The sequence below is a fragment of the Protomyctophum parallelum genome (assembly GCF_964188405.1).
Source record: "Protomyctophum parallelum genome assembly, chromosome: 21".
In the NCBI taxonomy this organism is placed as follows: domain Eukaryota; kingdom Metazoa; phylum Chordata; class Actinopteri; order Myctophiformes; family Myctophidae; genus Protomyctophum; species Protomyctophum parallelum.
Genome location: NC_139713.1, coordinates 19,843,571 through 19,857,176, shown reverse-complemented (window position 1 = coordinate 19,857,176; position 13,606 = coordinate 19,843,571). Strand labels below are relative to the sequence as shown.

The 13,606-nt window shown below is 43.5% G+C and overlaps 1 protein-coding gene across 1 annotated transcript; it reads left to right on the top strand.

Annotated features, from left to right (window-relative positions):
- Positions 1-4,015: 4,015 nt before the first annotated feature.
- Positions 4,016-5,899, top strand: LOC310878865 (glutamate--cysteine ligase catalytic subunit-like; the record flags this gene model as incomplete). Its single annotated transcript, XM_083793282.1, has 1 exon — positions 4,016-5,899. One exon carries the CDS (start codon positions 4,016-4,018, stop codon positions 5,897-5,899), a length of 1,884 nt encoding a protein of 627 aa, XP_083649408.1.
- Between the last annotated feature and the right edge of the window lie 7,707 nt (positions 5,900-13,606).

The following is a 13,606-nucleotide window of genomic DNA, read 5'->3' as shown; positions in this document are numbered from 1 at the left end:
AGGTTACTCCGGAAGAATAAAACAAAGTGTGACAATAACTATAGTCTGGTCACACTAAATAATAATAATAATAGTAAAAATAGAAAATTGTCTATCCACAAGCCCACAATGCATCACACCGTGAAAGCCTGTGTGCTACAGACGAAGAGAGGTGACAATCATTAGGAAGAGAAAAGACGTTACGAATCAAGAAGAGATGACATGGGACAGAGGAGAGAAACCAGTGAAGGTTAGACTGGGGTGAAGTAGAAGACTTGAAGCAAAGAGAAACTGTTAGAAAAAATGATAAATAGGTGTGTGCCACAGTGGCATGGCGACAGGAAGGGGAGAGAAAGCAGGTGCATAGTAAATCATATGAAGTTAGGCAGCCTGTCAGGAAGGAAGGAAGGGAGTGATATGGAGAAATGTCACACTTTGACTCATAGTGTGGGTAGTGTTTGCCAAAATAAAAGGCTCAGGACAGGTAGGAAAAAAACTGGAAACGATACAGAAGAATCTCCAGGCGATCCGTGATGCAGAGATGCGGTTTCTTTCTTTCTTTCTTTTACACACCATTCATGAAGAATGAAGAACAAAGGTATTTACAGCTAACTGGACAGATGGCTCTAGATCCTTCCACCTCCACAATCATACCTTGACTGAGTGGCAGTGGGAGGCCTCCCTACTTATAAAGGCTAAGCCCCTCCCACTGGATCTTACCAACCTGAATTGATTCCACAATATTAAACCAGTTACTTCTCAATGTCCAGAGACATCATGTTTCACGAACACATTAGTGTCACATATTATTCAACCAATTATCCACAATATATAAACAATGATAAATCAGAGTACTCTAAACAAACCCTCACACTGTTGGCATGTTCCCCACACCCCACAGCTGGTAGTTGCTCCCGTCAATGGAGTCCACAATCAATTATCAATTAACTTGAATCAAGCATCAAACAATATGTATAGTTAAAAGAATACAACTCTGCAAGACTGCAACAAAGTGTTATAAAACTGAACTGAACCCTCGTCTGGTTTGACAGACAGGTAGTGTGTGCCGGCTGGGTGGTGTGTGACAATCCGGTTGAAGTATACCGTGGTACGGCGATGGCGACGGCGGGCCCGGGAGAACAATAACGTGACACGAGACAGTATCACGCGTCAAGTTGCTTGTGACTGTTTTGAAGATGGTTCCAAAGATTTGTCGTGTTCTGTTTTGCTGATCCTGTGCTGGGGTTTTCATTGCAAGTATTGCAGATTGTTGTGCCTGTTGCTGATTTTGTGAAGTAGTCCCAGACTACACTTCTACGCCGTGCCGGAGGAGCCATCTACAATAACAGGAGGTTGAGAGAGTCAATGATTCTTTTTCTGGAAAGCCACAGTATTGTGACCGAGCTACCGTGTGGAAATATACGCCTATACTATACCTACATTGTCACCAAGTGTTAAAGTGACATGGTATTGCCCTGGGTGTTAAAGTATCTGGCAGCTGTCTAATTATTTTCTTTTTCTGGGTTAAACAACACGCAAACAATTCTTACTTTGGATCCTGTTCTCAGGTAGGATGGCCTGCTCTGGCCACTAGGCATGTGGAAAATAATCGATACGTATCGATAAATCGATTATGACATGCGCGATGCGAGTGAATCGGTTCATTCACTGTGTATCGGTAAAATTGACTGGTGAAATCTCGATGCATCGTTCGCGGAGTGCTTGCATCGGTAAAATCCGTGGTTGCACCGTTTTTTTCATGGTAAATTTCACCCTATCCTGTGTTTCCGAGGCGCATTCAACGTACCATCAGAAAAGGAAGAAAGAAAAAGGTCTCTCACAGCGCACACACAGGGCGCGTTCGGAAATAGCGCACTGAGCCCACTGTGCAATGCAAACTAATAGGAGAGTGTGCTCCGGTGTGGCATTTCCAAACGCGCCCACAGTCAGTGAACAGAAGCTACCGTACGACGGTGCAGTCAGAGTAGACACGTTGAGACAACAAACAGACTCAGACTATAAAGAGCACCCGCGACTAACAGAAGTGAGCCCCACGCATTAAACAAGAAGCACCACCTTTACTCTTTAGCTTTATAAAATAGTTGTCCGAGTAGCTTTGTCCGTCGATCAGATGACTTTTCACTGTAGCGCTGCATGTAATGATCTCCACAGCTGTGCTTGCTGATTATCCGACGTAAATCTGCGTCGCGATCATCAATTTGTAATTAAAGAAAGCTTCTGCAGTCTGCACACACGTGTACAGCAACAACAACGCCACAGCAGGGTGTACTGCTTGCGTTTAAAGTCGTTTACAACCGTTTCACAACTTTCCACGGCACTGTCCAGCTTTCCCCGGCCCCTGCTGTTCTCTGGGATAGAAGCCTTATTTATATTCTGCAGCAAGACGGTGTTGCACGCCTACAATTGCAGATCCACAAGCTCACAGCGGGGCGTGGATGAGAAGCGTTGTGAGCTTGTACATCTGCTATGTATTTATAACGTTAATAATACATGCAGGCCAGGGTCTTCAATGTTTTTCAGGTCAAGCCAAGGACCACTTAGCTGAGAGTGAGAGATCAAGTAGGGACCCCCACTATACATAGGCAATTATATTATAAAACTGTTGCAGATTAAACTAGACATAGACTTGTTTGACAGCACTACAAGTGTGACCTGTCATTTTTGTTTTGTTTCTTTTCTATTTATATGTTGGTAACATTAATTGATGAACGATATAATAATTATACTATAGCCTATGATTATTAGTAATCTAACAATTCCACAATAACCAGCAGAGAGCAGACCCTTTGTTTACTTACAGAATTCTATAAGTTGGGTTGTTTGAGATGCAGAGCTATAATACTAACCTACAGTAAAACAATAAATTGCTTTGAATTTAAATGTATTGCATTTTACATGTTTTGGGAAATTAATAGAGCTTTAATATAAATCCAAATTGAATCGCCATCAAATCGCATCGTATCGGTAGAGGGGTGAATCGTATCGTATCGCAATGTCCAGAATTGAATCGCCATCAAATCGCATCGTATCGGTAGAGGGGTGAATCGTATCGCATCGTATCGCCAGGAGATTCCATGTATCGCTAAAGTATCGTACCGCTGGCAGTGCATCGAGATGCGTATCGAATCGTGAGATGAGACGAGATTCACATGCCTACTGGCCACCCGTAGCTCTGTCTATTACATTGAGAAATGTGAACGGCTGTTCAGTAGCCAAGTTCTTAAAAATACTTTAACATAAGACATTTGCAATCCTTGACGGGCCAAACATCTGTTTTTGGACATTCCTCAATGGATCACACTGCTTATCATGAATCCATGGAGGGCGTCCGTGACATGTTATTCTTTCTTTCTTTTTTTTTTAGATATTTTTTTGCGGCTTACGCCTTTTATTGGTTTTTTTAAGGGACAGACAGTAGGCTGACAGGAAACGGGAGAGAGATGGGGGAAGACATGCAGTAAAGGCCGTGTCGGGCTCGGGAGTCGAACCCGCGGCACACTGCGACTGGATTACCAGTCGGGTGCCCAGACGGTTACGCCACCGCCTGGGCCTATTCTTTCTTTCTTATACAGTATATATACTGTATACTTTGTCATTATGAAGATGCTTTTTTGTATTTATTCAACAAAATTACGCTCATCCCAAATCACCAAATACAGGTATGGCCACTTGATCAAGTGCTCCAGACATCTCCCATATATGGGGTGCTTCTGCCCATATCGGGATCTAGGATCTAGGGATCTCATTTACCCAGAATCTATTTAGACGTTTGTGGTACTACAATCTACTAAATTTAGAAATCCCATGGCGTCATAGATGGTCACGTTACTTCAATACACTTAAATAAAGAAATTCCACGATGTCAGCGGAAGAACCTGTATAGTTGTTCTTTTGAGACATAGGTCAACTGCAGGGAAGAACTGGACCAGAACCCAACATCAACTCACTTCTCCATCTCAGTATTATTAATGGGAATATCAGTTCAGAGCATAACGTCAGTTCACGGCACGATTGAATGGGCTTGTTGTCTCAAGGCTCACCGCTCAATTGGGAAGAATGCAAGAAACATGCAGACCATGTCAGGAAACATGGCATCATCCAGTTTCTCAACATCTATAATAAAGTTAAGGATCGTCAAAAGGACGTTTTGAAATGGGGTGATGAGGTGGAGTACATGTTGATTGAAATGGACGAAAATAATGAAAAGGTCTGCCTTCTTCTGAATGCAGGAGACGTTCTGGACACGCTTCAAGAGAAAGGGGAAAAGACAAAACCCAACCATCCAACCCACTGGAGTCCAGAATATGCCAGCTACATGCTCGAAGGGACCCCCGGACAGCCCTACGGCGGGACCATGCTGGAGCTCAACATCGTAGAGGATAACATGGGGAAGAGACGAAGAGAGGCCTCATCGGTTCTAAATGCCAATCAAACGGTTTGCACCATCACCTCATTTCCAAGGCTTGGCTGCCCAGGGTTCACTCGGCCGGAACGCCAGCCAACTCCTGTCGAAACGGGTGTGTCCAAGTCGCTGTTTTTCCCAGACGAGGCCATATGTAGACACCCAAGATTTAGTACCCTTACCAGGAACATACGCCACAGAAGAGGCGAGAAAGTAGTGATCAACGTGCCAATATTTAAGGACAAAAACACCCCGTCACCATTTGTGGAAACGTATCCCGAAGATGCCGAGGAGTTAGCCAGCGCAGCTCTCCCAGACCACATCTACATGGACGCTATGGGCTTTGGAATGGGCAACTGCTGCCTTCAGATGACATTCCAAGCCTGCAGCATTGACGAAGCAAGGTACCTTTATGACCAACTAGCACCGTTCTGCCCCATATTGATGGCTTTGAGTGCCGCCTCGCCCTTCTACAGAGGCTACGTGTCGGACATCGATTGTCGCTGGGGGGTTATTTCTGCCTCTGTGGACGACAGGACACAGGAAGAGCGGGGGCTGAAGCCTCTGAAGGACAACAAGTACCGAATCTTCAAATCGAGATATGACTCAATCGACAGCTACCTGTCCAGCTGTGGTGAGAAGTACAACGACATTCATCTCACAATAGACGAGGACATCAACAGACAACTTCTAGCAGCAGGGATCGACAAGCTGCTGGCCCAACACGTAGCTCACCTTTTCATCCGGGATCCCCTTGCGCTCTTTGAGGAGAAAATCAACCTGGACGATGAAAACGAGTCCGATCACTTTGAGAATATACAGTCGACCAACTGGCAGACACTGAGGTTCAAACCGCCACCTCCAAATTCAGACATTGGTTGGAGGGTCGAGTTCCGCCCCATGGAGGTTCAACTCACCGATTTTGAAAACGCAGCATATGTGGTGTTTGTCGTTCTGCTGACCAGAGTGATCCTGTACTACAAACTGGACTTCCTGATCCCCTTGTCAAAGGTTGACGAAAACATGAAGGTTGCACAGAAAAGAAGCGCCGTGCAGGAGGGCATGTTTTACTTCCGAAAAGACATCTTCAAAGGTTGCTACCCACTTGACGACACCTCTACTCAGAACGGCCTGGAGATTGATGGTTGTGAGGGGTACACACTGATGAGCATAGACACAATCATCAATGGGAAGGAGGGGGTCTTTCAAGGGCTTATCCCGGTCGTCAACAGCTACCTGGAAAACACAGAAGTGGACGTCGACACCAAGCGCACCATTCTGAATTACCAGAAGCTCATACAGAAACGTGCCTCCGGTGAGCTGATGACGATGGCGAAGTGGATGAGAGAGTTTGTGGCAGAGCATCCCCAGTATGAGCAGGACAGTGTTATAACTGACAAGATCAACTATGACTTACTGAGGAAGTGTGACAGGATTGCGAAGGGAGAGGAGAGATGTCCCGAACTGATTGGAGACCCGGTCAACAGATTCACATGAGAAATGTTTCATGCACATAAAGATCTAAATATAATAGGGCTGCAACTATCGATCTTAATGATTATTCTATCGATTACTCTTTTGATTAATCGAAAAATGTAATATTAAAAACAATACTGTTTTAATTTCTTTGAGAAGCGACCACGCCCTAAAGGGCAAGGTCGCTTCTCGCCCACAGGGTGTCTTTCCGGTTAGTCTGCTTAACCCTATATTATACTTCATCGTACAGTGGTGTCACACTACCCTGGAATTCAAACTGGTTCGGCAGCAAAGTGGGAAAAAAATATCCGCCAAGTGTATCAGTCTGGATTCCAGGCTAGTGTCATGCATAGAGATGTAGTGGATGTACAACAATGATATGCAATGTAGTACAGTTGTACAATAGCTTGTTTTTAATCTTGTACTGTAAATACTGTGTTCCACTCTTCGAAATATTAATGAATTACGGTAAATTATGTATTTTGGTCACAGATAATGCTTTCTTGGGCATTTTGTAAAAGTCCTTTCACATTTTAAAGAGAATTGTTTCCTTTGCTGTACTTAAACAAAAGCAAGGGCTCGCAACTCACTTTGTAACGCTCCAGGTACATTTATTCACAATCACAGCAGGCAGGACATACAACGTTTTGACCCATATCGGTCTTTCTCAAATATATACTTGAGTGTGTTGATGGTTTTTTTAGTATTCAAACTAATGAAACTCTCCTTTTAAACCAACAGCTCAGATTTAAAATATCAAAAGAATAGTTTTAACACAGATCTCATCATGAATATTCCTACAGGGTTCAATTATCTTTAGGGGGGAAAAAGAAGATGATGATGTTTATGTGCCAAGAGATCCAGAAAAGAGGCATAAATCTATCTGGGGCTGGTAGATAAACTTGTGTTTAAGAGGCGAAGAGTCATTGTGTTTGCGAACGCAGTGAGCCACTTACTATGACAGCAGGGGCTGAGTGTCTGTGTGTCACGCTGTGTGTGTGTGTCACGCTGTTACACCACCGGCCCGCCACCAGAGGGCGCAGCTGTGGCACGCACGCACGCACGCACACACACACACACACACACACACACACACAGGGCGCAGCTGTAGCACACACACACACACACAACCACACACACACGAGCTGCGTTCGCTTCACGCGTTTGCGCGTCTTACTTGTTTAAAATAGTATTTTAGCTTCAGCCTGTATCCTGTGTGTGTATAATCTATCCAGTGAATGTGGCTGTGTCAATTAAGAATTTTCTTCCGCTCAGCTCCATGTGTGTTTGGCTGTGGCTGAAGTGTCATGTTGTGACACATTGTGAGCTTGAAATATTTTGTATAATTATGAAAATGTTTGAGAAGCAAGCAAATAGCCAGCTACACTTTAGAAACAAGCCCCCAAAAAAACCAACAATTACAAGCAACATTACAGAAAAACAAGGCCAAAGACGTCGCTTATAAACACGGCTGATGATCCTCTCTGCCCTCTCTGCCCCCTCTCTGCCTCCCCCCCCCCCCCCCCCCCCCCTGCCCGCCTATGCCTCTGTGACAGTCAAGTCTAAAATGATTAAACTGTTCCATCCACTCATGGTTGGCTAATAGCCCAGTTGACCTTGGTGTTTGAATTAATGGCGGTGCGAGAAAATGAATGAGTCAGTGGAGTGCCATTGAGGTGGAGACAGAGAGCCCTATGGAGACTGCAATGATCGCTGCTTGGGTACAGGTAGTGACGTCACACGTTTCACTTCCACTCTGGATTTATTACATTACCATAGGTCGCAGTTTACTATGAAAACCTAGCCTAATGAAAACCTGCATTTCCCGTAAGTTGGTCGGTCAGTCGGTCCCGCCTTCTCGCCCTCAGGGCTTCTTATTGGTATGTTAATCATTTTTCATTACATTTTTCATCTTCTTCAAAACACACATTTGATACTACTTCTCTACTTCTTCAGATTTGATCCAAAACTCATGTACCGGTGTATGTACCATTTTGATATCCGTGTGGGTGCGTGCGTGCGTGAATCTGCATACCAGGGTTCAGAGAAAGTGACAGACTTTGTGAGTGACAGTGTGTCTGCAGTGTACGTTGTGGAATATGTCACTAAAGGCATTCATTAGCCGGCTGAGCTGTGTCACAGTCAGTGTTAAATTAGGCTGCCCGAGGTCTCTCTCTGAGACTTTGCTTATAGGGAGCTATATACCTGCTATTGTGATGACAGGTTCTCTGAAGATCTGGGCCCCTTGTGTCTGTCCCATTCTGGGCTGGAAGCCAAATCATTGATTCTGCTATATAAATATTTGAAGTATTTCAGAAAACGTAGGCCTTTTTAGAAACGGCCAAATGGGACTGAGGATGGCACACAGCATGGCAGACACACAGTCCAATCAATTAGACAGCCGTGCTTGCATCACCACCCCGCCACAGGAGAGGGAAGGCAGGGTAGTCCGACACACATCAATAACGCTGGAGTATTAGGTTACATCATGAAAGTCAGGAATTCAACTCATACGGTGTATAGCAGCAGGAACACATTTTCAAGGAAAATAAAGTGTTATTTTGTCGAGTGACACGTCACATGGCAATTTATTGCAATATTAATCAGGCTGAAGTCTTCCGCAGAGACACTCTAAGACTATCACATATCTGCCAGGCATAACTGTGCGTTCCCGCCTCAAGATGAAATATCATTCTAGCCGCTTGAATCACTTCACTTTGGGGTCAATGTTGCTAGTTAATGTGAGAGGAACTGAACGCTTCGTTCACGTCGCCCCTCTGCATTGACTTTGTATATGCAAACATTTTAACTTGCTGTGGCAACACACCTATTTTTCATCCCCTGTCTGTCTGTGTGTCTGGAGCTAATCTCGTATAAACTATACAACACAGATCAAAGTTAATGGCTTGTGCATGCTACCAGTAGGCTAAAGAAGTCATTCCCCACATATTTTTCAAATCGGCAGCATAGTGGCGCTACACATACTGTAACACGAATGTTATAAAAATGTTATCATGCATACTTTTTGATATTCTTCAATAACAGTTGGCTTAGCTATATATTTTCTTTTACAAACAATGCCTACGATCATGAAAACATAATCTGACTGAACCCACATTGTATTCTAAACAACACAGAGTCAAACGTTTCATATTTGGATTCCAATACTCCACTATGCTAACAGAAGTCATGTGAACCAGTGAACTCCAAATCAATACAGAGAGTATTGGGACATGTTTCCTGGTACTTGATCATGCAATGGCGAAGAACATTGTGTAACATTGCTCCATGCAATAATATCATTTCTACCATTCAATGATGCAACAACAAACTACTGCATTCGTTATGCCACTCTTTGAACTCTGTTACTCAAACAATGCCACTAGCATACAGTCCAACAGCTTTACGCTCCAATTTAACACACCTAATCTAATCTAAAAACACATTATTATCCCTGCAATGTCACATTCTGCCGCTTACACAGCCCCTGGTGGAGATAGGCGCTCCACAGTGTGCCCCTTTCTGCAGTTATCAGTCGGATGTTGGTGTTGACATGCACAGCTATATACACTTAACTGTGCATACATCACACATGGACTCAAACACAGATTATTGTTCATATATGCGTGTACGCATTTGAGTGTGTATCCACATACTAATACGAACACATGGACACACCTAGATGCATCTGACATGAACAACAACTTATTTAATATTCCACAGAAGCAACTTGGTGTGCGTGTGTGCATGTGTGTGCAAACTGTGCATGCATGTGTGTGCGTGCGTGTGACTGTGCATGTGTGCGACCGTGCGTGCATGTGTTTGTTGAAGGATGCAAACACAGTATGTGACTGTGAAAGAATACAGTAAAAGTCAATTAGGGGATGAGACTGAATGCAATCAATATGCATAGACTACGTCCTGAAGATGGATTCTCTAAATAAATCAATGTAGACGGTAGGTGGAAGGGAGGAGAAGGGTTGAGGCTGCAAACGATTTATAGCTCAATCCATCAGTGTAACTACAGCGACAGCTGCAAAGAAAGGCGTGCACGCGCGCACAAACACACAAGCAACAAAAAAAAACAGCATCACACCAAAATAAATTCATACCAACCATTCAGACAAAGACACGGATTAGGAAACTAAACAGTTTAGTCAAGGTGGAAAAATCAACATGTTTGAATGCCACAGGACCTCTTAAAGGACCACTTCACCACTTTTCAACACATGTTCATATTATAGGTCCTCACTAATAATCATGAAAAAATGGCGCAATTGTTTTCTACTCGGTCTGTCTCATAGGAGGGCTGTGAGCAGTTCAGAAACCGTCCTCCAGTGACATCATCGATGGGGAATACAAGCTAATAGAAACTGCAGGCTTTCTAGTCCTGAAAAGTTGCAATGCGAAAATGGAAGCCATCGTTCTCACGATAATGAAAGTCTAAACATTTTTGTAAACAAATCTTGTTTAAAAAAAACCCTGCCTAATGATGTCACTGGAGGACGGTTTCTAAACTGCCCACAGCACTCCTATGAGACACAGACTGAGTAGAAACAAATCGTGCCATTTTATCATGATTATTAGTGAGGACCTATTATATGAAGATACTTGAAAAGTGGTGAAGTGGTCCTTTAAGATCAGAATGATGAACAAGTTTGATTGCTTGCAGTTTGAAAGCAATCAGTGAGAATGAGGACGTATTTCGCTGCTGTGAAAAAAATTCAATAAGGCCTTAATTATGTGTAAAAAGCAGCTATATGTTGTCAATCAAGCACTCAATCCAACTGCATCTAGACCAAACTGTATATAAATAACGTGGTAAAAGTTGCTGTGCTGTCTGTCCCGTGGGAGGAATAATTTCTCGCTGAGAGCGCCGTTTGGATTTGTTTAGGACTCAAGCTAAGGGTTGTGCTGAGAACTAATCCCTCTAATTTATTCCATTTAGGTCAGAGAAGCAGGCGACGGAGAGTGATCTTAAATCTCGCACAGTCTGAATTTAGAAATGAATAAACTAATTAAAGGGCTGTGGTGGCATGCATGGGATCATGAATTAGCTAAAATATACAGCCTCCCATGTAACCTCCGTCTGTAGTTCTATCGATTCCTCACATCATTTACAAGATACATTCAGTTTTGTTTCCCTGCATGTAAGCTTAACAAGAGGGGGGAAAAGGCAGAAACCTGTCTCTCCTCTTTGGTTGGCATTCATTAGCCTTTGATCCATACTGTGAAATCCCATTCTCCACAAAGACAATAAAAACTAATTCACCAAGGAAGGCTTAAGCATTCTGCCTGGTAGAGAGCCCGCTGCCGTTGTAACTGTAACCCTCACGTACAGCTGAACACGTCTCTCAAGCCTCCCTGCTAAGCTTCCTGCAGGATCTCAGCTTCAACTGGGTCTTACAGTAGCAGGAGAAAGAAAGAGGGCAGGAAGAGATATGGAGCAACGCACTGAAACCAGAACAAATCCTAATTTCTGGCAAAGAGAGACGAAAGAGAGAAGGGTAGAAAGTACATGCTCAAGTGCAAATCTAAGTCAAATGTTTACCCCAAGGGTCTTAATTGACAATTGGATTTTGCACTGTCCCGACAGATAAACAAACAAATAGAAATACAGCATCAAAAATTTACCGTATGACTCTGCGGCTCATGCCAATACAAATTTGCACTTCACATCCATGTATGTCCAAACTCATAATGAGTGAATACTTTGTTCCAGAGATATTGCATTCACCGACACCAAGAACAGGTGACAGACATGAGGTCACAGTGACCTTGACCACACCCATTTTTAAGCCGTTAGCCTGTTTTGGGTTTCTAGGAATGTTTTTCGCCATAAAATGAAAGGTCGTTAATCATGCAGACACATACATATACACATACAGTACATGATATTGTCACGTCCTGTCCTAGGATGTACCACGCCTGGACCGCCGTCCTTATGTTTGCCCCTTACCCCCCTGTGTGTTTCCCCGCCCCCCTGATAGACTGACACCTTTGGACTCAGCTGTGGACAATATTGCCATCAGGGCGTGTTGGTATTTATGTGTTGATCCTGTGTGATTCTGTGTGCGTTCTTAATTGTTTCCTTAAACACGTTGTGTGTGTGTACCTGTGAGCTACTAGCCCTGTGAGGCATCCTGAGTGTTCCTGTTGTTTAACATGCAATAAAGCCCTGTTTCCAGTTCTCGGTTGTCCGTCCTGCATTTCTCCTCGCACCAAGTCACACCGTGATAGATATATATACCCCTCCTTCCCTGCATGTCTGCCAACTCTCCCACCCACCCACGCTCTCCTCCCAGCTGCAGACAACACAAAAAAGAAAGTTCATAGATGAAATAAAAGATAATAATATCAACAATAGTAATAGCGACAGCATCAGTTCATCCTTGAGTCCAAGACAGGTGGATGTTTGTACCAAATCTCATTTACTACCCATGTGGCAAGCACTGTGCCACAGTTAAGACATTGTCATCATGTCAATTGTTCTCATTCTCAATGCTGGAATTAATGGACGAATGGAAGGACAGTAACAGCCACGGTTGTCAACAAGGGCATACAAGTAATACATTGCCTAGATTGGTTCTTACACTGCACAGCATAGCGTGAAGAGCCTACGAATCAATGTGAAATCAGACATTGTGTCCTCAGTGCACCTACTTTTATTAATTCATTTTGATGACCACATGTCCTGTGCTGTGGTGTGGTGTAAAGTAACCAAGTACATTTACTTAAGTACTGTACAATGTATTACATATTTGTTGTTTACGTGAGTATTTTCAATTTCCAATACTTAACTATATAATAAATATATAATAACTTCTACTCCACTACATCGCAGATCCAAATACTGTACTTCTTTTACCAAATACTGTACTTTTTCCAGACAATATTTTGTAATATTATTCAAGTAAATGTTGAATTCTGGACATGTACTTGTAACAGAGTATTTCTATATTGCAGTATTGTAACTTTTATTTAGGTAACAAATGTGAGTATACTTTCTCCACCACTGCACGTAATGTTCTGGAAAGTGGACTATTTGGCTTTCTGAGGAGGACTAAAAGCATGTGAATCTGTCCTCCCCCCCACTATTTAGGTCAATCAAGCCACATTTAATAGCTCATGGCTAGGAGGGACTTGAAAACACATTCAAGACGGATGGATGGATGGATGGATGGATGGATGATGGATGGGTGGATGGAAGATGGATAGATGTGATAGCAAATAGCTAGAGAGAGAGAGAGAGGGGGGGGGTTCTCCTTGACAGAGTCCTTGACATTGAAATGGTTGATAGCCACTGTCATAAATATATAGGTGTTTGTGACAAATTAGTACATTAACATGCACACAGTGAACGAAGGGCACTAACGAGTTCTCAGTGTGGAGGGGTTAAGTGACTTGCTGAAGAGCATGCCATGTATAGACCGGATTTACTTTTTCTTCCCCAATTTAATCGTTATGCCAATAGGTTCCTCCCCACACACATTTCTGCGTCGTCACTGCTGTCGTAGCCTACTGACTCACCTGCCAGTGAGGAGCCCCCACCCGGAGGACATACTGTAGAGCCTTTGTCCTACTCCTCCCGGCCGACATTCCCGCTGGTAGGTGCCGTCCCAGCCTGTAGGAGTATGTGCGATGACCAATATCACCCTCCCTGCCCGACTTCCCTGCCCTGAACGGGGACACAGGCAAATTACTTTCGTGTAAGATGCTTGACAAAGC